The 26,003-nt window shown below is 50.9% G+C and overlaps 1 protein-coding gene across 1 annotated transcript in view; it reads right to left on the bottom strand.

Moving 5' to 3' along the window:
- The window catches only part of camta1a (calmodulin binding transcription activator 1a), a 252,833-nt gene that overhangs the window by 140,238 nt on the left and 86,592 nt on the right, over positions 1-26,003 (bottom strand). The window contains exon 4 of the mRNA XM_084680920.1: positions 9,533-9,600. Coding sequence (XP_084537046.1) covers positions 9,533-9,600 — 68 coding nt within the window. The remainder of the gene's footprint in view (positions 1-9,532; positions 9,601-26,003) is intronic.

Genomic DNA, 26,003 nt, shown 5'->3' with positions numbered 1-26,003 from the left:
TCATTATTCCACTGTAGGCTTGATTAGACAGAGGGGGTAATTTACGAGCGACTTCATTGCCAATTCAACGGGCACATCACCTGTAAATAATTGAAACTCTTCATGTCCATTCCGACATAATCATATCGCTATCACATTAATGCATCTAGCACAGCTCTTAAGGGTCACCAGGAGGGCTGCTTTAAATCTCTTCAGCGCTGTCGTCATAACTCTAGACACCCTCCCCCCTACACACACACAGACACAAACCCCTCTGCAGACTACAGCTAATGCTGCGCTATAAATACAGGAAAATTGCACATAAATAAAGCTAGCATTTCTTTTGAGGGGAGTGGTGGCTCCGGTGTGTTAATTGCACTACCTACAGTCCGTGTGTGACTAGGAGACCTCCTACAGGTTCACTCATGTCAGTTTGAAGATCGATCAGTCAGGCAGCTGAGATGGCGGCCGTAGAGAAGGGATGATGAGGTGTGGAGGAACCAGAAATCAGCAACTTCCCTTTAAAAAGGTGTGGCGTTGTACCAGACCCCCAGGAGTTTGGAGGGGATTGTCTCTCTGTGGTTCTTAATTAAAGCTTTGTTAAAACTTGAATCTATAGTCATTTTTACCTCATCACTTAAAAAAAGTTATGAATATTAATTTTTCAATCACAGAAGGCTTTCACCTCTATTTCCCCATCCTACTCTCAAACACACATAACAAAAAGCCTGAATAATTTATCAATTGACTTCGATTTGAATTAATTAATTCAGTGATGCAAAATTAATAGACGACCATCTTCATCTCCTCCATCTCTCGTATCCTCTCCCTGCCTATGTACTCTATTATGAAGAGAATTAAGAGCACATATTAGTGCCTAAGGTGGATATCTGGGGAGCTGAGAGGAGGGAATCAGAGGGATAAGGGGGTAGGAAGGGGAAGGAGGTGGGAGGGAGGGAGGGAGGGAGTGGGGGTGAACTGATGAAGACGCATTCTCACCATCGGGGTTCGAGGTTCATGGTCTTCCAGACTGGCTGGTGGCTAGATGAAGTCAAGGGAGTGGATGGAGCCTACTCTGTGTGAATAGACCCAGTACTTTACTGAACTATCCTAAACTACTGTTCTACACTGTGTAATACCATGTTGTCTGTGCTGTGCTGAAGAGAGGTAGAGAGGAGAAAGAGTGATAAAGGGCAGGATTGAGGACAGAAACACCTGTGAGGAGGACAGGCCCTCCAGCCCAGGACATCCCATCTCTCCTCCTCTTCCTCACCTCCAGGCTGCCTGCCCATCCCACTGAAGGGCCTGCGCAGCTCCTCTTCAGCCCTGCTCCTGGTGCACCGGGAGGCTCCGCTGGAGAACCAGAAGGCCGAGTGGGACACAATATCTGTCTGTGTGTGTGTTTGTGTGTGTGTATGCCATGCTTGTGCTTTGCCGGTGATTCACCCAGATATCTGGCAGCCATCCAGGACCTATTTTCTCCTTCTCTTTACATAACACCAAACAGAGAGATTGGTGATGCATGTCCTGTCCTCCTCCTCCTCCACATCCTCCTCCTCTACCTCTTCCTCCTCCTCGCTGTCTCTTCTTACCCTTCCTCCTCCCAGTCCCTCCTCCCCTCCCCCTTCCTCCTCGACCAGAGTTTCAGCCAGAGGAGGGCTAACAGTGCTCTGGGACCCCTCCCAAAACTTGAGACAAGCGAGCCAATGAGGAGCAGACGCTCCCTGACCACGCCCCGGGCCTTAGCCATAGGCCCCGGATTCGTTGGCTGGAGGGGGGGCTTTGACAGGGGGCCCCCCCTGTGCCCTCGAGAGGGCGAGGATCTGGGATCCGTTTGCACCATATGCCTACAGGACAGCACCCTGCAGAGGGACAGGGTGGGACACCAGCTCAAAATAGAGAGGGAGAGGCACCAGGGCCAGCACATGGCTGCTGCTGCTGCTAGCCACTCTAGATACAGTACAGCACTGGAGACAAGCACAGGGGGAGGGGGGGAGAGCTTTAGGAGTGAGGAGGGGAAGGAGGTAAAGGTAGAGAGGTTTAGGAAGGTGAATAGAGTAGGAGGATGGAGAACAAGCTAGAGTGCCTTTGTACTGTATACTACTGTATACAGAATTGATGTATATGTGTGTGTGTGTATATGTGTGTGTGTGTGTGTATATGTGTGTGTGTGTGTGTGTGTGTTTGGAGTGAGTGAGTGGGAGAGGTGTGTAGGCAGGGCTCAGTGTCTGGGCAGCTACATGTATAAGTGCCCCAGGTGTGCGCATACAATACATCTGCAAAGTATGTCCACACAAGTGTGTTTATGTGTGTGTGTGTGTGTGTGTGCGTGCCTGCCTGTGCGCGTGTGTGCGGGTGCTTGTGTGGGTAATCCTGCGAGTGCGTGTGTGTATGGCAGTACAGGGCTTGGTGTCTCGGTGCTCGGGGTGTGCGCCCTGCCGGTCCCTCTCCTCTGCCCTGCTCTCTGACAGCCAGCCTGGGCTGTGCTCACCAGTGCAGAAGCACTAATTGAATTAAGTCTTTATTATCAGGCTGCAGAGGCAGCACTTCTCCCCAGCCCGGCCCGCTTGGCTGACACTTTCTCCTTGAACACCTGCTTGACATCAACTTCCTCCTCCTATTTATTTATCCCTGCTCTCCTGTGGCCGGCCACTGGCTCGTCCCCTTTGTCCTCCACCTAGGGGTTGGCATGGAGACAGACACGGTACCTGGCTGGCCAGACAGACAGCCCCATCATCTCCATAGAAACCGAAGCTAGACTCCTGTGCTGGCCTTGGGTTGGGTTCTTTCAAGCTGTTGTGTTAGTGTGTGCTGCTGACTGTGGGTAACCTTCACTGACATGTGTACAGCACATGGTTATTGAAAGCATTAATTACACTGGCAGTCAAGACCAACAAATAGAATGGTGTATCCAGCTGTAGATGGCCCTCATAGCAGCCGCTGTTGTTAGGGAGAGCCAACAGAGGACAGAAGAAGGCTGTGTGCTGTGTTTGATGCAGAGGGGCCTTAGGTGATGAGCCAGGTCAAATACAGCCGCTGGGATGAAAACTAACATGTATTAAGTCCTCTGTCTATTCTCCTTTAACAACCTTGTCCTACCCAGGACCCTTGTCCATCCCTAGGCCCCCTGTCCCCCTGCAGGCCCCCTGTCCCCCTGCAGGCCCCCTGCAGGCCCCCTGTCCCCCTGCAGGCCCCCTGTCCCCCTGCAGGCCCCCTGTCCCCCTACAGGCCCCCTGCAGGCCCCCTGTCCCCCTGCAGGCCCCCTGCAGGCCCCCTGTCCCCCTGCAGGCCCCCTGTCCCCCTGCAGGCCCCCTGAGGGCCCCCTGTCCCCCTGCAGGCCCCCTGCAGGCCCCCTGTCCCCCTGCAGGCCCCCTGTCCCCCTGCAGGCCCCCTGCAGGCCCCCTGTCCCCCTGCAGACCCCCTGGCCCCCTGCAGGCCCCCTGTCCCCCTGCAGACCCCTGGCCCCCTGCAGGCCCCCTGTCTCCCTGCAGGCCCCCTGTCCCCCTGCAGGCCCCCTGTCCCCCTACAGGCCCCCTGTCTCCCTGCAGACCCCCTGGCCCCCTGCAGGCCCCCTGGCCCCCTGCAGGCCCCCTGTCCCCCTGCAGGCCCCCTGTCCCCCTACAGGCCCCCTGGCCCCCTGCAGGCCCCCTGTCCCCCTGCAGACCCCCTGGCCCCCTGCAGGCCCCCTGTCCCCCTGCAGGCCCCCTGGCCCCCTGCAGGCCCCCTGTCCCCCTGCAGGCCCCCTGTCCCCCTGCAGGCCCCCTGGTCCTTCCCGGGCCCACCCTGGGATTATTTCAGGGGACAACAAAGAGGCACTATTAGGTTGGCTGGCAGGCTGAGCTGCTTGTCCCAGTGCTAGCCCTCATCTATTGACCGTTTACATCCCCCCTCCCTCCCTCTCAAAACCACAGGACTTTTTTCCCCTCCATCTGTCAATTGAATCCATTGCTCACTTTACTCTGTCTCTATCTGCTGTTTACCTGCTCTATTTTGCTGTCTGCTCATTCTTCCTCCGTTCCCCCCGATTCTCCTGCCCTCTTTCTGTTGGTGGGACCTTCCTCCCGCTCTCCTTCCTGCTCACTCCATCCATCATTACTCCCCATCTCCATCTCGTCCACTCTCTTCTCTCATCGACATGTTTCCATTCTCTAAACCGCTCTCACTCCATCATCTTCACAATCTCTCCAATCACCATTTTTCATGTTCTCCTTTGCTCACTTCTCTCCCTCATTCTTTGTCTACTTGACTGTACCCTAACCTGTCCTCTAGGCTGCCTCTGGAGGATTAGTCCCCCAGCCCGGAGGGCCCCATGTGGGCAGGGCAGAGCGGGAGCAGGCTGTCCTTGGTGGGGCCCAGGCAAGGCAGAGGCATCCAGGGACAGAGTGTCCTCTAGGGCCAGTCAGAAAGCAGTAGCCAGGGAAAAGGTGCCCCATCAGAACAAACGAAACTTTGCTCACAGCCTGGATGGTGCTTTTAAAGTGAAAGACAAAAAGAATATGCAGGGAAAGTGAAGTCATGTTATACAGGACTTCTATGCCAAATGTGTGGCTGAAATATATTAGTTCAATTCATGTTTTATTCAAAATAACAGCATGCAAGGTTGGCTTTCTTGTATTGGCTTTTTTTTTCTTCTATGTTTGACCCACTGTTATGTTGCCTCAAAAGCAACATTTTCCCTTCAACCCTCCTCCCTCTCCCCCTGCCCCTACTCTCTCTCTCTCTCTCTCTCTCTCTCTCTCTCTCTCTCTCTCTCTCTCTCTCTCTCTCTCTCTCTCTCTCTCTCTCTCTCTCTCTCTCTCTCTCTCTCTCTCTATGTCTCCTTCTGCACTCTCTAAATCTCTCTCCCTCTATACCTTTTGCTCCTCTTGTCCTTCTCTACTCTCCTCTGAACCACTGCCAGCCAACCAGTGCCACAAAACATTAGGCCCAAACACCATCAGACGCCCTTCTCAGACACATGCGCCTCACACAAACATGCACAACACGCACACACACACCAGCACGCACTCGCATGCGTGCATAGAAACACATGTCCACACGAGCACACATACACGCCTGCACACCCGTGCAAAAAACAACGCACACACACACACACACCATGTGGCTGCTCTTCCATCAGTTTACACAAGGACCTGATTCACAAAGACATACAAACATGCCCACCCAACCCCCCACCCACACACACGCACACACATTTAAAATCTCATTACTTATGCTAAGCACAACAGCACACATTTTCACTGACAGCTGAGCATGCTCATACAGGGCTTATGTATTCTTCCACACAAGCAGATGCACGAGCACATCCTCCTACAGTGCCGTGTTCTTCACAGACGCATGGACACTACCACACACACACACAAGCATACACACTAACGGAGACAACGCACCCGTTAAAGCAAGAACAAGCAGACACAGAGCCAAACACACACAAACACACACATTCACACAAAGACTGCACACAGTAGCAAAGCAGCAGTCATTAGTAGATTCGGCCGGCCCCTCAGTGCTGCTGCGTTGTTGGTGTGTCTGTGCCTCTGGGGCGGAGCTGCTGTAGGTTTTAATAAAAGCATTGTCTTTGGAAGTTGTCTGAGGGGACCGCCCTTCATTTTGGAGAGCTGCTACTGTGTGTGTGTGTGTGTGTGTGTGTGTGAGTGTGTGTGTGTGTGTGAGTGTGGAGTAGGAGGAGATAGGGCTATTGGGCTGGGACACAGGGGCACCTGGGTTCACTGTCATTGTTGTGCCCATTGAGGCACACTACTTATTGCTTGATAGTTTCAATATCACAGAGTGGCATGTGTGTGTGTGTGTGCGCGTGTGTGTATGTGTGTTCGGAGCTTGTCTGGAAGCAGAGGTGAACAGCTGACACAGCCCTCTGCTCCAGCAACAGCTTTTAGGAGCCATAATAAGTCCAAGTTTGTTCACACTGACTACTGAGGGGAACAGGGGAGGGAATGTAACTCAGGGACACACACGCACAATGGAACACATCAGTGTCAAAGGAACAGGATTGGGACTCTGGCCTCCGCTGGTGTTTGTGATGGGCTGTTGTTGACGGACACAAGCCACGTAACCAACCAGTTGAAAAGGAAACAGTAATGTTTCACTGTGCCAGACACCAAACGCTAATGTATGTCATTTGAAGGATGCTGCACTACACTCAGGTGGGTCATCTCTCCTGGCAGACAACACTGCTGGCCTATCAGCTAGCTCCACCTAGCTCCACCCCCTGTCCTCCTCTGGCTCGAACCTGTCTAAAGGCACCGCCAGGGTTCATTACTGTCTTCCATGACAGACAGAGATGCCAGGCCATTGGCTGCCGCTCGGTAGGAGGTTGGTTTTAAACCGTCCAATTGTCATCTAGACTGACTGGCTTCCTGTGCTACCCCTGCTGGTTAGCATCCTCTTTTCCTTCCGTGCCCTCTCTTCATCTATCCTCTCCTTTCCCTCTCTTCCCCTCTCCTCTCTTTTCCTTCCCTTCTCCTCTCCTTTCCGTTCCTTTCCTCTCCTCTCCTCTACTCTCCCTCTCCTCTTCCCTTCTCTCCTTCAGTCCCATCCCATCAGTCCTTGGGCTCCAGTGATAGAGGCTCTTTAAAAGGTTAAAAGAAAGAATGAATATGGCCATCTGCACTCACATAGGAGGGGAAAATCCTAATTGTCCCTTTAAGACTGTTCCCCCCTCACTGTGGAGAGGTGTGCAGTAACGGCCATCTTAAATCACCCCCCTGCCCGTGGCCTTCATTAAAGCCATAATGCCAGGCTCTCCCTTTAATGGGAATGGAAGCCAGGCTGGCAGAGGGTGTAAATTAAAGTGTAAGGCCTGAGTTGGGAAAGATTTTCCAGTCTCTGACAGGTGCGGCCTGAATTAGCTGTAGTGCTGTTCTAGCAGTCAGTGGGAGAGCGCTGCTATTGATTTTAAGCGCTGTTGCACTTCCTATCTGAAAGGGAATGTGTATTACTAGGACTGGCCATATCAATCATCCACCGCTCCCCTGGCAGGGGTTTTGGAAGGATAAACTAACAGGAGCTGACCCAAACACAAGGCGCTGATATTGATAACATAGGCCGACGCTAGGAGTGTATAATGGCACTAATGAATCCATGTGTGCACATCCATGATTGGGCTCATTTCTAATCTTCCTTGTTGACAGTGCGTCATCTTTATTCAGGGCATGTCCTGGGTTGCGTGTCACCTTGGTCAAACAGCTGGCGTCAGCTCCTTCAGCCCTGCACGCATGTTTACGAGCCGTGTGTGTCAGAGTGCTCACACACGTGTGGTGCAGTCATGCAGAGACTCGCTGTCTATGCATGACCTGCTACTTATCTCTGCTCCCTAACCCTGCTCAGAGAGCCTTCCAGGCTGGGGAAAATCACCCTGCTTACCCTGCTCCCTGTGACACACACACACACACAGCCAGACATACATTCACGCACACACATTCACATACATGTACACACAGCAGGTGTGCAATGACAAATTGCTGCGTAGCCCATAACCACAGTTCTCTCCCTTGTGGGACCTTTCACCTCTGACCTTGAGCCAAAAGATCCACATAAAGGCCAGCCATCAATCAGACTCCATCAATCACACACACACAAACAAACACACAGTACACACACAAACACACACACACACACACTTACATACTGCCCCCTTCCCTCCATCCATCACTACACTTTATGCTCAACACCTCACAACTACTCTCACAATTTCCTTTTAAGTACACACACACACACACACACACATACAAACATGAACATACACAAACACACATCCTTCCTGCCTCCCATAAAGGCAGCAGCAAAGAGAACCAAACCTCTCATCCATGTGGAGTGCAGCTCTGCTCCTGTCCACTGCTCTGAGGGGCTGCCGAGCCCATCGCTCAGTGCCATGTCCACTGAGGCAGCAGCAAACACACATGGATCATGACAGCAGGTCGACCACTGGGCTCTAGGACCCTGGGGAGCTGGGACAGACTGACAGGTGACAGCCACTGATACTCCAGGATGTCCACTAGAGCCAACCACAGGCAGAAGAGGATCATGAGCAGGATGTGACCATGGCCACTTCAACTAGCTGGGTGATGAGCCAGGTCTTGCAGTATGAGTAAAGAAGACTAATTCAAGTGGCATTCATAGCAGGGCTCTATCAGGCCCTGTGGTAGTGCTTCTGTTCTCCTGGAGCACCCTAATACTGGGACTTCATTTCTAATTTTTCATTTCATTTATTCTACTTGAACCAGATAACAGGGCCGGCAGTATCGCTTGTTCCTGGAGAGAGTAATGACACAGTGCCTAATGTCACATATGCAAGCCGTATCTTACGACATTGGGAGCTGGCTTGTTGAATTTCCTTTTTGGGGGTAAAGAGGGAGAGGGTTCTTCATGATAAAAAAAAGAGGCAAAGGGCAGTCTCTGGGCCACTTTCCACAATTACACTGAGAAACGGCTTATAATTGGCAATGTCTTTATGTGGAGCCATTATTAAAGTCCCAGGCAGGAAGAGGAGAGGAAAGAAGAGGAGAGGAGAGGGATGGGCCCAGGTACATTACACATGGATGAGTACTGTTAACACAAAAGATGGTGCAAAAAGAGAGAGGAGGATACACAACACAGAGTGGATATCTGTGTGTGCTAGAACGTGTGTGTATGTGCATGTGCCTATGTGTGTGTGTGTGTGTGTGTACCCTCGGTGTGCGTGTGTGTGTGTGTGTGCGTGTGTGTGTGTGTACCCTCGGTGTGTGTGTGTGTGCGTGTGTATGTGTGTAAGTAGACTGTTTACATTCTGTCCATTTACAAAGTGTGAGATTGTGATGGCAAAATGGACATATAGTCTGAGGCAGGCCAGAGAAGTCAATCCCAGAGCTGTCCAACACTGTGAGATTAGACAAAGCTAGTCAAACAAAGAGCTGACAGTGTCAGAGATGGGAAGGTAATCGAACTCACAGCCAGATACACAGTATGAGAGCTCAAAACTGTCAACCTGGAAATGACATCAGAATACTTTTGACGTTCTATTTCACCAGCCAGAGAGGAACACAAGTTGATTAGACATGTCTGTCTGTGTTCTTGTTTGACACAACTCAGGGCTATATAAGTGAATAACAAAACTCAAAGATTTGTGGGTTATTTCAGGCTATATCTTAATGACATTCCCATTCCTATGCCAGAGCACCCCCTGGTCTCCAGTGGTTGTGAATGTGCAGACAGATACCAACACATTAGCATCTCATTCACACAGCGGAGACCACAGCAGTGCATGTTGTGTTAATTGGCTCACTTAAAGCAATTATTAGTCAACACTCATATCCCTCTGCCTGTCTGAAAGGTGAAGAAAGTTTCTCAAACTGCCATCAGCCGCTAGTAATATCAAACATCTCGCCCTGATCGGGAGGGTTGTGTGACGCTGAGCTGTCCTTTAGGGACTGCTGCAAACTGCCTGCCAAGATACCTCTTATTGAAAATGTCGAGGTTTGTGGAGGTTCTTTTTTTCGCACACTTCTCCATGAACTTATCTTGTTTGGGCTTTTTCCACAGGAAGTGTCTCACTTACCTTGTTTTAGGGGATGTCGTTAGCCATTCCTCATGCTTTTCAAACGTTATCAAGTAGGCTGCAATCTCCTGTGAAACAAAGAGAGAGAGAGAAAGTGAGAGGGGCAGAAGAGAGGAGGGGAGAGGAGAGATGAGAGAGGAAAGAGAGAGGCTTAGATATGTCATCTTTAATCACGGTGTGGTGCTGGTTCTAATACGCGGGTGAGATGGCTTCATTGATATTCAGACAGTCAAACAAGCGGCACAAACACAGAGGAGACGTGTGGAGGGTGTGTATGGGGGGGGCAGAGCTAGGCTTGGAGGCAGGTGAAGAAGCAGCACTGAGACGGACTACCTCATGCAGCTGAGGTCAGACCATCTTCTGAGACCATCTTTGTTAAGCACGCTTTGATCAAGCTCTCCTCAGAACACTTCAAGGTGCTCTCAGGAAGACTGACACCTCAATGTTTCGGCTTGATCGGCTTTTAACATTTTCGCTCCAATCCTCCCCAAAGTCTCTTTGATCTGACCTTGACACTCCACCACGGACCAAACCCCGTCTTTAACCTGCAAATCGTAGCCACGCCTCACTCACAGAACAACTGACTCATGGTGCTCAGAGCACCAGCGTACACAGAGAGGCCATGTACAGCCATGTAAACAAACACTCTAGTTTCCAGCCCCTGAAGTAGATAGGGATAGCTTACTGCAGACACGGTTGTCATTGACCATGCTGCTTCCTGCGTCATTCTCCCACTGGGGTAAGGCAGGCTAGACCATACCCTCCTATTTTCCCACCAAACCAATGGACAGAAATAAAAGCACTTTGGATGCTGCCAGACAACCTAATGATTACCAGTGACAGGCAGCAATTCCTTCCTCAGCCGGAGCATTTGTCAGCTGCTGACAGTCACACAGAGCTAGACGGGGAGGCAGAGACAGACCTGGAGACGTCTGCCCCAATAATATCATCTTTTCAACATCTACAGACTTGCATCTACAGACTTGCATTTGTGTGTGCACATATTGGTACCTTAGTATTTCTAAATGCGTGTGTGTGTGTGTGTGTGTGTGTGAGTTTGTGTCAATAAATCGTATGTATGCCTGTAGTGCTCTAGGTTTACCCAAGTGTTGTTACTTTTCTTGTCCACATGGGGCAATAATGTCAACAGCTATAATGTCAGCCTGGACTAAAATAGCAGCAATAAGAGGTACAATCAGACCCATAAATCTCTCTCTCTCTCTCTCTCTCTCTCTCTCTCTCTCTCTCTCTCTCTCTCTCTCTCTCTCTCTCTCTCTCTCTCTCTCTCTCTCTCTCTCTCTCTCTCTCTCTCTCTCTCTCTCTCTCTCTCTCTCTCTCTCTCTCTCTCTCTCTCTCTGTGGTAAATCTGTGGCTAGCAGCGGGCTCCCCTGGCTCTATGTCACCAGCGTGCCCTGGCACACACTGGCAGCCCAAGGGGCCTCCGGGGGCAGCGGGGCGCAAGGGGCTCCCAGGCTGGCAGAGGTCCCGCTGGGGTGGGGGTAGCATGACTGGCACCCTCGCCTCCAGGTGCAGGATGGGAGATAATGCAGCGTTGATTAACTTCCTGTTCGTCTGCCATAACGACCGGAGGCGGCCACGGCGTGACAAGATGGAGTCTGAATGAAGTGGAGGCTGGGGAGGCTGGGGAGGCTGGGGAGGCTGGGGAGGCTGGGCAGGGGGGAGGCTGTCAGGAGGAGATGAGGGCTGCTCCTGTTCTCTTTTAGAACTTCAGGAGGCAGGCCTTTTTTGGCTCAGCAAATATCCACAATAAAATGAGGAATATCAACACCCACAGAGCACAGCTTTGTTGAGTAAATGAGCCAAAACCTTCTACTCCAGAGAACAACCAGTGAAGAAAAAAGCATATGGATCACACGGAAAACAGAGAAAGTGTTACAATCACTGTGCCAGCTAAGACGCTGGGGCCAAGTCTATTTTGCAGTTCATATATTCACATATGGCCCACAAAGATGTATGGCAGAAAAACTGGCTATACTGTTCAAAAAGGAGAATGAAAAACATAAGCTTGCCGTATACCACCAGAGTTCTTAAGAAAAAAAACTTTTCAGCATGAAGTTGGAAGTAGGCCTAAATTACAATAAAGGTGCAGTGACTAGATTAATTCCCTTGCTCCAACAGCGGCGGAGGCAGGAAGCTCATTTTGGGAGGAATGAATGTACATGAGTAACCTCTCGCTGTAACCTCTGTGCTTGTTAGCACAAAGCCCTCTCCATCACTCTCGTCTTAAAAGTCCACAGGCCAGCACGAGCACCAGCAGCAACGCCCGATTGGTCCGGTTAATAAAAGACAAGTGGAGCTTCTACCTCGCTCACGCTCCCTCTCTCTGCCCCCCCCCCCCCCCCCCCCCATCCCTCACCCCCCGCCCCCCCACCCCTCTCTGAACAGATGCCAGGGATCATTCCAACCCCCCGATCAACCATAAAGGTGCAATAATCTTACGGCGAGAAAACAAACAAAAACAGCCGCGCGGCCGTTAAACAGCTGCAGAGAGACAAAGTTTGTTTGGGCGCTGTAATGAGAGGCTAGTGTGCGTTCAGGTCGACTGAACACGGCTGTGGGCCGAGCGGAGCGGAGCGCCAAGCCCAGTGCTGATCGCTGATGGTGCATCAAAGTCAAGCCAGCAGCTGTCAACGGGCCTGGGACTCTATCTGCTGACCTCACTGTCTCCAGCCCCAACTCCCACACCCGGGCAGCATCACGAGGGCCTTCTCATGATGGTACAGTACATTACAGTGTGTCTCCACCTCAGTGCCACAAGGCTGTCAGGAGGGTACACTTACCTGCCTCACGCCCCCTCCCCCTCCAGAGCTGGGCCTTTAACTACCGGCAGAAAAAGACCCGCTTGACTCTATCCGACTGAGGGAAAGGTAAAGTGCCTTCAGAGCGCAAGGTAAACACCTCAAATCAATGTAAACTAGATGGGAAACAGGCTGAGTATGAGTACTAGCCACTCTAATTGACACGACGGATGCAAAGAGGCCCCTTCATTCTCCGGAGGCAGCAACCTGGAGTTGTTTGCTGGGTACCAGCAATCTCATTTGTCTCCTTTGTCTCCCCAAAGCCGTGACACCCGCCGTTAGTACAGCCGCCCGCTCTGCAACATGACACAGCCATCTAGGTGTGAGTGTGTGTGTGTGTGTGAGTGTGTGTCCTCCTCTCCAGTCTCCTGATAAGGCTGTGTTACAATCAGAGAATCTGATTACTGCTACCTGTCTCATCCTGGCATATCATTAACTTGCTCCTTATGAAGTGTCATTCCTACACTCATCAAGCGAGTCTCTCTCCCCTCCTCCTCCCAGCACCCGTCTCCCCGCCACCCCTCCCAGCAGTCACTGGTGTCTAGCTCTCCTAAACACTTAGGTGAGAGCCTCCGAAAAAGAGAGAATTCATTTTGAGATGACTGGCTTTTACTGTATCACTTCTCAGATGATATTTTCACTGCGGAAGTGCAACATTTTCTCCAGAGAGAATCAGCTTTTGAAATGTCTGCCTATTTGAAATGGGAGATGACACTAACATATTCACCCCATTCCATTCTTGGCACCAGGCAGAGAGAGGCTGCCACAGACAGCACTCAGGAAATAAACATCGTTTGACCCCCCCCCCCCCCCAACACCTTCCCACCCCTCAAAACCATCTTTGGTTGTCTCAGAATCAGGTGTAATGACTATTTAGGAGAGGGGGACGTCTCCTTGTGGAGTTGATCTGACAGCAACTATTAGGCCTTCACACATTGTGTTGCACTGTGCTGTCTCCATACGAGCCCTTAACAGGCTGGCACCCCGGCCCGGGACCTGACCCGGAGCCAGGGCTGTTTGGTGCTGCTCCTTCCCCGCTCCAGCTGCCTTGATTTATGAGAGCGAAGAGCCGCGCTGAGAGGATCAACGCTCCAGCGTGTGGGATGACAGTCCTGATCACTCCAAACAACTGTCGCCGTTCCATTAAAAGGAGAGATACGAGTCTTTTGGCATTATCTCAGGGCACATCAGACACCTGTCTCTAAACACCATCCATAATGCCCCGCCCCCCTTCTAGATTTTTTCCTCATCCTCTCTCACCCTTTCTCACTCTCTCTTCCTCTCTCTCTCTCTCCTGCTTGCTCCCAGTATTTGATCTGACAGAGACAGAGATGGACGGGGTGATGGTGCCCGGGGGAGGGATGTGTGAGGCTCGCACGCCCCGCTCACTATTTGAATACAAAAGGGATTTGCCGTTGTGTGACTGTCTAATGGTAGTTTCAGAAGCTCAAACATCTGCTATGACACAGTTCTACTGACACTACAGACACTAAGGCTGCATACGGCTGCATCATCTATTCACAGAGGGATTCCACAATCAACAACTTTGGATATTGTACCCAGTAACATTACAGTAGTATTCCCGTTAGTGTTGGGGCCGTATGGCACTAATGAAAAGCTATTAAACGCACAGCTATCAGAAAAACAACTTTAGTAAAGGTATTGATTGCAGTAAAAGCCCTGCCTGATGAAATGAATATGATGGAGCAAGGAGAAGAAAACCTGGGAGGGTTGTGAGGCAGGTTAGAGCAGGGCAGAGGACAAGCGCCTGCAGCCAGCCTTCTGGGGAAGAGGGGGGGGGGCTTCCTCAAAGTGCTGACCTTGGCCTGCACTTGAAAGCAGGAAGTGGAGAAGAATGGGAGAGAGGGGCTGGGGAGGAGGGATATGGAGAGAGGAGCCTTCATGAGCACCCAGCTCACCAGGATCCCAGCCTCAAAGAGACAGGCCATCTGATATTTCCTCCAGGGCAGCCCAGGAACCTGACCTGCTCTGGGCCAGGAGCAAATGGATGGAAACAGGAAGGGGGGGCTAGCCTGCACATCAGCACCCTGGGACTCCACAAGACACCGTCAGATGGAATTAGACACAGTGACAGGGAGGAAGAAATGGAACTAAAGAGGAGAGGAGAAAAGGTGGGAATAATCGAAAAAGAGTGAGAGAGATAAAGTATGACTGTGCCGAAGACAAATGCATTTGAAGCAGGACAACTGTGAAGGTCTTGTGATTAAAAACTGGGCTTCAGTTCGATCCTGCAAAGTGCAGCCCCCTAAGTCAAGCGTTGTGCTTGGTTTTTTGTGTTTTCACTTCATGAATCCTTAATGTCCTCCAAATAATATATACAGTACGGTGCTATCCATATAATCTCACATGGCCATATTACTCCTTTAAACACAGTGGATAGAGTGGATGGAGGATTCTAGGCGGCGTACCCTCCAGCTCAGACAGACAGAGAAAACGATACCACTATAGGGAGGGAAGAGGGATGGAGGGATGGAGAGATGGAGGGATGGAGGCATGGAGAGATGGAGGGATGGAGGGGGGGATGGAGGGATGGAGGGATGGGAAGAGGGATGGAGGGATGGAGGGATAGGTGTAACAATAGTGTATGGAGTTGTTGACAGCTGCACTTGGCATCTGTTTGGAGAGAAGCAGGACTGCCGTACGAGTCCCTGAGCAGGGTTAAAGATCTCCTCTCCAGCATGCCGTCGCTCATTAAGCTCTGCATGGGGCTTCCTCGGGATGCCAGCTCTGACGACGCTGTCAAGCCTGGCCTGAGTTCTCACTCCTGGGTGAACTCTGCTTCCTGCTGCTCTCCTACACTACCAGTGATGCTCTCTGCCCACCCCACCCCACGTCCACTGGTTCTGAAGCCTCAACTGCTGTAGCTGCTGCCCAGACAACACAGCGTGATGAGCGACATGACAGGTGAGCTACACGAGGCAGCCGCAGGTGGAATAAGGTATGCACTTTCTCACATCTCCCCTGGCTTCTGGACAGACGAGTTCAGCTCGTCTATAAAGGCCTTACTGTAAGTTTAAACACACACCTCGGGCTGTTTCACCTGCGTGGTCATCCAGAGCTCCTGAAGTCCAGTGCACCCCACCCCTGCTACCCCCCCCACCCCATTCAGCAGGATGGAGGGGAGGGGGGGGGCAGAGGAGCAGCTTGGGCGCCCACGAGTCTACATTATACATAGAACAGGGATCAATTCTGCATTGATCCTGAATGGCTTAGATGTTTTCCAGTTGCTGGTCAATGCCTTTCTTCACATTCTGCTTCACATGCTAGTCCTCTGTAGGAGAGGCTGGGAAAGGAGCGTCTCTCCTGGGAAGACTGCTCTCCTCACCGCTGCATGCCTCCCTGCGCCCGCGATCAATGCTACAGAGGCCTGCTTTCAGTGTGTTTACAGTGGCAGGCCCCGCACTCTGGAGCAGGAGCAAGACAACATGGTGGCTGGAGAGCGAGGCCCTGCAGGTCCCACGGGTAGGAGAAGAGGAGGAGAGGACAGCAGGCGACTGGAGAGAGAGGAAGTTGGCACTGGGTGAGATGGTTTTGGCTTTGGTGCCATGAGGCCAGTGTGGGATGGAAATGGAAGTGTTGCTTGAGAGAATGTCATCATTTAGGCTTGTGAGAGCACTGGGGTCAGGCCCCGCCTCTCACCACAAAGAGGAACACCACTACTGACCACGCCCCCCACCGTCCCCCACTCAGTGTGTGTGTGACTGTGTGTCTCTGTGTGTGGGTTCTAAGTATGTGTGTGTGTGTGCTGTCTGTGTATGTAACCATCCGACAGACAGTGAGGAGACCAGAGCTGAGGGCAGACAGATTGAGTGGAGGAACGAGAATGAGAGGAGGAGGAGAAAGAGGCAGGGTGTGGGACGATCAAGCAGGCGATACACTGGGAGGAATGAGGAGAGGGGTTTATATGGGAATGGATTTAGGTGCTGCCGTGTCTGTGTGTGTGTGTGGGTGTGTGTCTGTCGTTGTGTGAGAGATGTGAAAGAGACGTAAAGTGAGTGGAATGAAAGGCATCTGTCTCTGTCATCCATAATTAGGCAGTGGTGTGACCCAGTGGTTGGAGCCATGGACTTCCCTAAGCTATCTGATGTACATCCCATATGGGACCTCCTACTGCTGTACCCTTGAGAGAGGTGTATTCTGTAATGACTCTATTACCCCACTCTCTCTCTCTCTCTGTCTCTGTCTCTCAAACACACACACTCTCTTAACTCCCTCCCTCTCTCTCCCTCTCTCTCTCTCTCTCTCTCTCTCTCTCTCTCTCTCTCTCTCTCTCCTGGTCCTTTTCTATCCATCTTCTGGTCTCCATATCTTTCTATAGCTTCTTCCCTCTCTATCACCCTCTCCATCACCAAGTTCTCATCCTCCCTCGCTCCATCTCCAACCGCCAGGAGGACTCGGGAAGTGTAGGGAGAGAGTGTGGTCCTGGCGAGGGCGAGTGGAGCTTCATTAGTCGTGAGCGCGCTCCGCTCCACACGGCTCCACGGGGCGCGGCCAGGTTCACTTCCTGCCCCCCCGCGGCGCTCTGACCTCTGGCGCTCACACTCCACGTCCTCTTCATCATGAGTGCGGCAGGATGTCCGTCCCCCCGCTGACAGACCAACCAAGGAGAACGAAGCGTGGACGCACGAGCCGCCATGACGCCGACCTTCCTCCGCCCCCCAGCAGCCAGACGCCAGGCTGTTCCAGGCTGTACTTTTTCTCCTCAACACAACTCCCCTCCTCGACGGCCTCCGAGCCAAACTCCAGGAACCTCTGTCAAACTTTGTGGAGGAGAGGTGCATCTCAATCATCTGGCAGAGCTGCTGTAGACAGGGGCATGACTCACCAACAGTTTGACTTTCTGTCTTGAATTCCGAGGAGAGACTGAGCGCAGTTCAGAAGTGTGCTCTCCATTACTGACAATAAATACGGATGATGATTGAATGGGTTGTGATAACAAAGTACCAGAGGCGGATTGTTGAGGCTTTATGTTGGAGGTACATGTTTAAATGTCAGGTCCTCCAGAGAGTCAAAGACCATCAATGTCAGTCAAAACCGATGGGACAGTAGCCTCTATAAGGTCACCACTCTCCTCGCATCAATCAAGGGATGTCAGGCTTCATTTGAAGGCCTCTTCTTAGGAGGGAGCCAGGGGCAGAGGGTCCCCCATCTCCCAAAAGACCCAAATCAGTAGGATGAGTCTCATATAACTCAAGACTATTTATTTTAGCCCCCCAGAATCAATTAGTGCCTGCATTATCCACTGAATTCCACTATTCAGCAGGCAAATGACTGAGGCACCCTTGCGTGAAACCAATTTCTAACTTTCAATCCGAGATTCACCCTAAAACCACCTACTGGGCTCTCTGTGAAATAACGCCTCCATTTGACCGCGTGTCACGCGTCTGCGCACACACGCGTGTGTAAAGGATGAGCATTGAGGCAGGATCTTACAGACTTACAACACAATGCCTGTGTTGGTGTGAGGTTGAAGAAAGTTCTTCTTGTTCAGATCAGCACATTTCTAATCCATCCATGAGGTGGGAGCTGGAAAGCTAACAGTGGAGAGTGGTCTGACAGGAGCGAGACAGGGAGCCAGACTCAGAGACAGGGGGAGATGTGTTATTCCACAGGAACTGACTGTGATACACAAAAAGTAAAAGATGTTCTCCGTATGAAAAAAAGAAAGAAAAAAACTGAAACAGATCCAATTCAACAAGAGCCACTGAAAAAGAGAAAGAGAGAGAGAGAGAGAGAGAGAGAGAGAGAGAGAGAGAGAGAGAGAGAGAGAGAGGCTCGGTCTCAGGATGACTGGAGAACAGATAGAGAATATGAAGTGTGCACACCCTCTACAGATAGTCAGCCAGGCAACTCCAGAGACGGAGAGAGAAGACATGAAAGAAAGACAAGTACACAACTCCACCAAAGGGATGGCTAACCCACAACTGCCCAGGCCAATTAGCCAACAGAAACTGTCTTTTTTCCCAGCTGCTTGTCAACATAGGGGATCACCCTTTGTCTGTCAGCCTTACAGCTGGAGTTTATATCTGTATCTCTTCTACACACACACACATATGACGGTCTCTGTGTCTCTCTTTCTCTCAGCCATTACATTGACTTATTTGATTGCTGGTTGTGGAGGAGGGCGCTCTTTAATTGAAGTGTGTTGGGGCTATCAGGCCAGCATATCGGCTGGCTTGGCCAGCTATTGTTGGCCTATAAGAGAGACTGTCATCCTCTCTTCTCCCTCTGTCTGTCTCTCTCTCGTACTCACACACACTTTGCGTGCCTCTCTGTTGGCTCCCTGCCTCTTTGTGTTCATGTTACAATAGCGGGAATGTGTGTGTGTGTGTGTGTGTGTGTGTGTGTGAAGGTCACCGTGGTACAGACAGACAGACAGACATGGTGAAACCCTGCCTCAGCTCCCCTCGACTCTCCATGTTTACCTTCTCAATGACACGGCCGGCCCACCCCTGCCTGCACTCGCATCAATGACTAACCAACACATTAATCATCATCATCATCATCATCAAGGTCATCTCTATCAAAGGCATGTTACCACCTAATGAAAAGCCTCAGTGAGACTCTAGCTTTTCAGGAGGTTATGTGGAGCCAACTCGTTACCTGTCCCGCCCCCTGCTCCCTGTCTGTCTGACTGTCTGTCTGCATGGTCCTATCTGCAGTGTCTTATCAGTCTAACATCTTTTTCCCCTCTAAAACTTTGTACTATTGAGAGGAGCAGAGAGGGAGACAGACAGACAGAGAGAGAGAGAGAGAGAGAGAGAGAGAGAGAGAGAGAGAGAGAGAGAGAGAGAGAGAGAGAAAAAGAGAGAGAAAAAGAGAGAGAAAAATAGAGAGAGAAAGAGAGAGAGCATTGGAGAGACAGGGAGACAGAGAGAGAAAGAAAGAGCGAGAGAGAGAGAGAGACAGAGAGAAAGAGACAGAGGGAGAGACACAGTGAATGAGAGAGATAAACAGAGCCAGAGAGGGAGAGCAGTGCTGTGCTGTGCTCTTTGTGAAGCCTCCTTTCCCCAGACGGCTGTGGATCGATCAGGCAGACGGACACTTCTTTGTGTGGCTGGTGTGGCTCTCTCCAGCTCTCCTCTGTTTATCTCCAGCACGTCGCTGGCTGGCTACATGCTCTTAATTAAACATGCTGCACGGCTATTAATTGTCAACCAGATTCAATTTGTTCCCTGGGCGCGCTGTGAATGGGGCTCTCCTCCCAGAACAAAGGGGTCCGAATAGCCATGTCAGGGTCGAACAAAAGGATGAGAGCGTGCGTCCTATCTCCGCCGGGCGCCACCGAGACAGGGCCAGAGAGAGGTGTTATTCAGCGGTCCCAGTCAGGTGCTTGGGATGCTTTCAGAGCACATCAGTCTGGTGTTCACAGTGCCTTCTTCTGACCAGGAAAACAAAGATCCCCTCAGAGCGCTGTGTGGGTTTACACTTTGCTGCCACCATGGCCTCTCATACTCAGACAACCTTTTCTCAACACGTCTAAATCTGCCTCTTAATTTCCCTTTAAGATGTTTTTTTTCTTCTTTTTTTTTGCACGGTAAAAAACACTTTTGACAAATGGTGGAAATAAATAAATAACCCAATGACTGCTGAGATGAATTTGAGAGTGAGCAGCTGCCAAGGCCTAATATAATTCATGGCCATGCATCAACGTTACTGGAGAGCTCTCCAGCACTCAGGCAGAACCCACGACACTAGGTGCCAGCACATCCATCGCCCGCCATCCCTCCATCCATCCATTCCCCCATCCATCCTCCGTCCCCACCTCCAAGCCAGTCCAGCCATCACACCAATCAGGAGCTCAATTGCAGACCTTCAGACAGGTAGCCAGGTAGTATTGTATTGCTACTTAACCCACTGCAATGTGGTCCCCTCTCTCACACACACGCTCACACAAACAAACTGGGTTTGCAACAAACACACTCAAATATGCCCTGTTCATAGAGAGCGTGGTTTTCCTAGGAAGGTGATACAAAGTGTAGGACTAGTCTTTTTCCCTTGCGTGTTTCTGTGGCTGCCTTTTCAGCAATCCCAATATTTCGCTGCTGGCAAACTCACTGTGCAGTTGGGGAATTACTTATTTAACAGATAAGGTTTCTTCTGTTGTCAGCAAAAAAAACTCTTGTCCATAACAGGACAAACTCAATGCATTGTGAAATCAGAGGTCACCAGCAAACAAATGGCACGAACAGCAGAGAGCAGGGGTGAACACTCACTTGCTCTACTCCCAGCATTAATTAGGAGTCTAAATTCAAGACGGCGTACCTAAAACAAGGAGAGTGTGATGTTGTCTGGGAAGCTTTTTAAGACAACAAACACACTTTCTTTCATCAAAGAATTCTTACCCTAACACTTGCAGACAGGACTTTCATTGCGTGTTAGATGGTAGCTTTAGAACCCCATTGATCTTAAACTAGGGGTATGTGTGTGTGTGTGTGTGTGTGCGCTGCCTGTGTCGCTCCTCAGGGCCCTGTATCAAATGTGTTTCCTCAGGCAGGGTGCTAATCCACAGTGTTCACCGCTGCCTCTCTCTGGCCATGACCACAAGATAAGCCCCAACCCTGAGGAGAGGCGGGAGGGGACAGACTCTCTAGAATGTGTGTGTGTGTGTGCTTCTCATTCAGCCACCCAGCTGTGGAGACAGACAGGCTCAAATGCGCAGCCCGGATAATGCCGTCTGATCTGCGAGCGGAGAAGAACATCTGCATTTCCTTATCGCTGCGCAGGATGTGCTGTTGAAATGACACAGTGATCATTGGCTGGATTAGCTCTGCCTTCGCAGCATGGCCTTGTGGCTGTCTCTGTTCGTGTGGAGCAGGCTGAGGACAGGTCTCTGTTAGTGTGGAGCAGGATGAGGACAGGTCTCTGTTAGTGTGGAGCAGGATGAGGACAGGTCTCTGTTAGTGTGGAGCAGGATGAGGACAGGTCTCTGTTAGTGTGGAGCAGGATGAGGACAGGTCTCTGTTGGTGTGGAGCAGGATGAGGACAGGTCTCTGTTAGTGTGGAGCAGGATGAGGACAGGTCTCTGTTAGTGTGGAGCAGGCTGAGGACAGGTCTCTGTTCGTGTGGAGCAGGCTGAGGACAGGTCTCTGTTCGTGTGGAGCAGGATGAGGACAGGTTAATGTGAGTGGGATATGGCCAGGCCTCTGTCCAGCACACCAGGGCTGCAGGGCTTTTAAATTCCATCAGATGTGGGTTTCTCTCTTAATACAAGAAAAGGTGCCACTTTCAAAGGATTTTATACTTTTGTCGTTTTTTACCTAATTCAGTGTTCATGGCATTCATGTTGAACTCAATATTACATTCAGGGAATATAGTCTGAAACTATAGTAAGAAAGCTGAAATTAATTTGACTGTATCAAATATAAATGCTTGAGTTTCTATAGATTAATTGCGCCTGACAGTAAGTACCAGACAGCCATCTAGCAAGAAATAAAAGTTTAGTTAATAAGACTTTATATGATGGGGTGATCATCATCACTACATAATATCCAACATTAATGCAGCATTCATAAACCTTTAATTCATATCACATTAACAATGAACTCCTCGCCTTTTATCATCATGAAATATGGCTTGGGAAGTCCACAGGCCTGGGCCTGGATGACTCGGTCAGATGTAAGGTCAGGTACATTTGGCCCTTTGATGGTCATTTATAGTGAGACCCACTCGATACATCAGCCTAAGGTGTGTGTGCATGTGTGTGTGTGTGTGTGCGTTTGTGTGTGTGTGTGCCCCCCGTGTTCTCGCTCCTCAGCAGGGAGCAGAACCATTCAGACCACACACTGTCTCCACCCACCCATCCATCCCACCTCTTGTCTAATTAAACATCGTTAACATTCATCCCAAGGTCTTATGCAGATGAGCACGGAGGGAGTGTGGTGCACTGCGTATTAAGAAAAACAACTTGGGGGGTGATGGGAGAGAGGTGGGGGGCAGGGAGGGGGGCAGGGAGGGGGGCAGGGAGGGGGCAGGGAGGGGGGCAGGGAGGGGGGCAGGGAGGGGGGCAGGGAGGGGATACTTGAATTGAGACGTGCCAGAATGTCTCTGATTTGACCTCATTCATCAATTAATTAGGGCCATTAGTGGGAGGTGAGGTGGAACCAAAGATGGAGTCATTGCAGCGTGCTCCATCCCTGTTGGTCCACCCAGCATTAATGTGTGGATGTGTGTGTTTACGTTTGTGAGGGCCCAGGAGGGTGAGTGGGTGTTTGCATGTTTGTGTGTTTGTGTGTGTGTGTGTGTGTGTGTGTGTGTGTGTGTGTGTGTGTAGACCGACAGGCATCTACCCATCCAGCCAGACCTGCCATCACCGTCTCCTCCACAGAGCTCTGATCACAACTCAATGCTGTCATGTGTCTGCCACACTGTCACTCAGCCACCAGACACAGCCGACACCCCGTCACACGCCCCGCCCCGCCCCAGCCCACTGCTCCTCTGGGTGGGGGAGATTGGAAGGACTCAAATGGCATCCCAGGGGTCTGGAGCAGAGAGGCAGCAGTGACCAGGCCAGTGTTGGGTCCAGCCTGCATGAAGAGACACAGGCGAAAGCAGCTCTACCCAGCAGCCCCACACTAAGTCAGCCATAGAACCGCACTCAGCTGTGCTTCTGAACAACACCACCCTGGAATACAAACCATGTGAAAGCAGACCTGTGTCCTGAGAATTACCCAGCACTGATGCATGACCAAAAGTGTGACGTGGCATTTCTCTGAAGCCCATTTGTCATCGATTGCGAGGTGACAAGCATAAGTTCCAGCTATTCAGGGTCTGAACAAAGCCATGAAAGCAGGTATTAACTCTGCATGCTGAACACCGAAAGCTACAGAGACAGTATCTCTGGGTGTTTGTATGCGTGTTGTATATGCGTCTTTGTGTGTGTGTGTGTGTGTCAATAAGTGTGTGGTGTTTGCCTCTGCCAAAGAGAGGATGGGCCCAGACATAGCTGGTCTAGTATTCAATAGAGGAGAGTACTGTGTGTGTGTGCGAGGCTGTAATGGTCTGAGGGGGAGCCTGGCAGGGCAGTGAGGCGGGCGTGGCCGTCAGACGCTGAGTTATGGGCGCCGTGCGACGCCTCATATTTCTGGGTCTGGGCTGACGGCTGGCCATGCACGGCAGCACAGCACCGAGCTCCCCGAGATCCTGTTTGTAACTGTCGGCGGAACAAGAGCCCAGGGGAGGAGCGCGCTTAAACTCACTCACCTTCACCGCCGGCCCCAGATCCATCTCTGTGCGCGGCACGAGTCCTACATGCACGCATGCACACACGCTACTAATAAAACAGGGCCAAAACACCACATGTGGGCCTATGCAAAGATACACACAAAGCACAAGCGGATGTGAGACCCGCCTGAGAATACTAAAAGCCTTTGCGCGCCGCACTCGGGTTGAATCCATACTCCAATGACCGTCACTTCATTCACCTTCAAGGACCAATAGCTTCACCTCTCTTCTTGTCCTTGGCGTGTGCCTTTTCGAAAAACATTTCCCATTGACTGCCTGTGTCAGCACCGCGGTGACTTCACCCGCAGGTAGGGGGCGCTGTGGCGACAGTTGCAGCGGCGACGGGGTGCACACCGGCTCAGGAAATGATGATGAAGTGTAGCATTAGCGCAGTGATTAACTCCTTCTCCCGCTCTTCCTCCTCTCGTTCAGTCCCATTTCCTCCTGCAGCGTGGCGGGGGGCTCTGATCAGTGTGTGTGAGATTCCCTCGACACACCGTCCATCTGTGTGTGTGTGTGCCAGCCAGCCAGCGTGTCTCAGGAAGACACCACAGAGATCCCTTGTTAGAGGCCTCTCCTCTTCAACATGTCCCAACAGCCCTCAATCTTTAATGAGATAATGCACCATTTGACAATGACATGTTATCTATCTACTAACCGTATGCAAACATAAAGTGGATGTGTGTCATATATAAATACATAACAATACATTAGACATAAGACAACAGACCGGAGTACTTTCCTACCAACTCTCAAGGTCTGGTTCAAAGTCTCCTGAGGTGAATCGTGGTTAGTCACGTTGCTCTTGTTTATGTTAAATAGCCCAGTTGCAAGGTAAACATACTGTGCTCTGTTTTTCTATGTCTCTCCATGCCAGGGTGTAGGAACGCTCCCCTGGACCAGCTCTGCAACAACAGCAACATGAGAGGCAGGAAATCGGCCTTCTTCAAAGACAAGGTTAGCATCTCCGCTAGTCAGCGTGGAGCAGGGGCTTCAGCAGCCCACCCTGGCCAGACAGGGAGCTGGGGATGGAGGACCAGATGGAGAGAAGCCTAGCACCCGCTCAGGCAGCAATCAGAGACCCAGGTGGTGGAGGTTGTCCATTCAGCGCCCAGCAGGCTGGTAACAGCCTGACCACTTCACTGGAGATCCTCTTGTGTGATGGCCAGTCCGTCAGTTATCTCATCACAGCACTGGCAACTCTGCAGAGAAGCTTCTCTCAGACAGCAGCCACTGAGAGAACTGTGAAACCAGGCCGGCTAAGAATCCCTCGCTCATTCCTATTCTGACAATGATGCCATTCGGTACAGTACTTGACATGTAAGCAAACAATCCAATGCGATGCTGGAATCTGTTGAAGCAAGAAACACTATCGTACTCTTGAAGTTGTGAAATGACTACAGGAGATGTACACTGCCGAGTCCTCTGAGGGCTGGCTGCTGGAAGCCTCTGCTCTCCAGGCGAGCAGGGCTCAGAGGTTGGGATACAACACTCATGACTGGGCCGTGTGCTGCAGTCCCTGTAGGGCCAGGCGCCGAGCCTTCTGGGAAAGAGGAGGTTGTGTAGAACATGTCTGTCAGACGGCGCCTCTTTGATGTGCAGAAAGGGAGGAATGCTCCATGGACCTTTCGTCACCAGGCCGTCTAGTTAGCATGCTGTAGCATCCAGACACAACATCACCAAAATAAACCTCCCACTCCTACTGTTGAATTCAAGAATCAAATCATTATGGGATTGCCTCCTTCTGGAAAGTGTCTAGCTCGAGGGTACCAGGCACTGTTTTACAGAAATACAAAATCCTCAATAACTAGTGGATGCTTCTCATGTTTTGTTGGTATTTCCGCTAGTGTCATCCAGCATAATGGAGAGTGTATGTTCCTCGGGTAAAGGTGAGTGTCTCAGTGGGATCTATGTCTCCTTCTGTTTCCATCCCTCTCCAGTGCCCTTATAAACCCTGAACGATTACACGCTTTCTGCTTTTTTGCAACGGCAGAAATTACAACTGTCTCCACTTCTCTCTCATCCCAGCATCTCTCATCTATTATTCAGGTTTTAATTTGGCTGTTTGAGTTTAGTTCCCTCGTTTGGAGATGAGGAAGCCCCTTCTAAACAGACACCTTATCCATTACACGACATCCAGCACCAAGAAGACAGCCTTTTGGAATTGACCATTAGAGGTGTTATGGATAGATCGCCCTTCTCCTCATCATTATCACTCTAATTCATTTGTAATTGTAGAGAGGCCTTTTGAGTTATACCAAACAGAAAGTGTGTTCCTTCAGGCTAGTCCTCACCACTGGTTGTTCTGTAAGCTTGTTCCATATTTTACAGAGAAATCGTTAGCGCTTGACCAAGTTAACAAGTCTCCATTGTGGTAATTGGATCAACAGCCTTTGTGTTTATGACAA

This window comes from Hypomesus nipponensis, chromosome 18, assembly GCF_054491055.1.
Source record: "Hypomesus nipponensis isolate SF chromosome 18, ASM5449105v1, whole genome shotgun sequence".
NCBI classification, from domain to species: domain Eukaryota; kingdom Metazoa; phylum Chordata; class Actinopteri; order Osmeriformes; family Osmeridae; genus Hypomesus; species Hypomesus nipponensis.
Note: the sequence above shows the minus strand (reverse complement) of the source record. Positions and strands in the feature narration are given on the sequence as shown.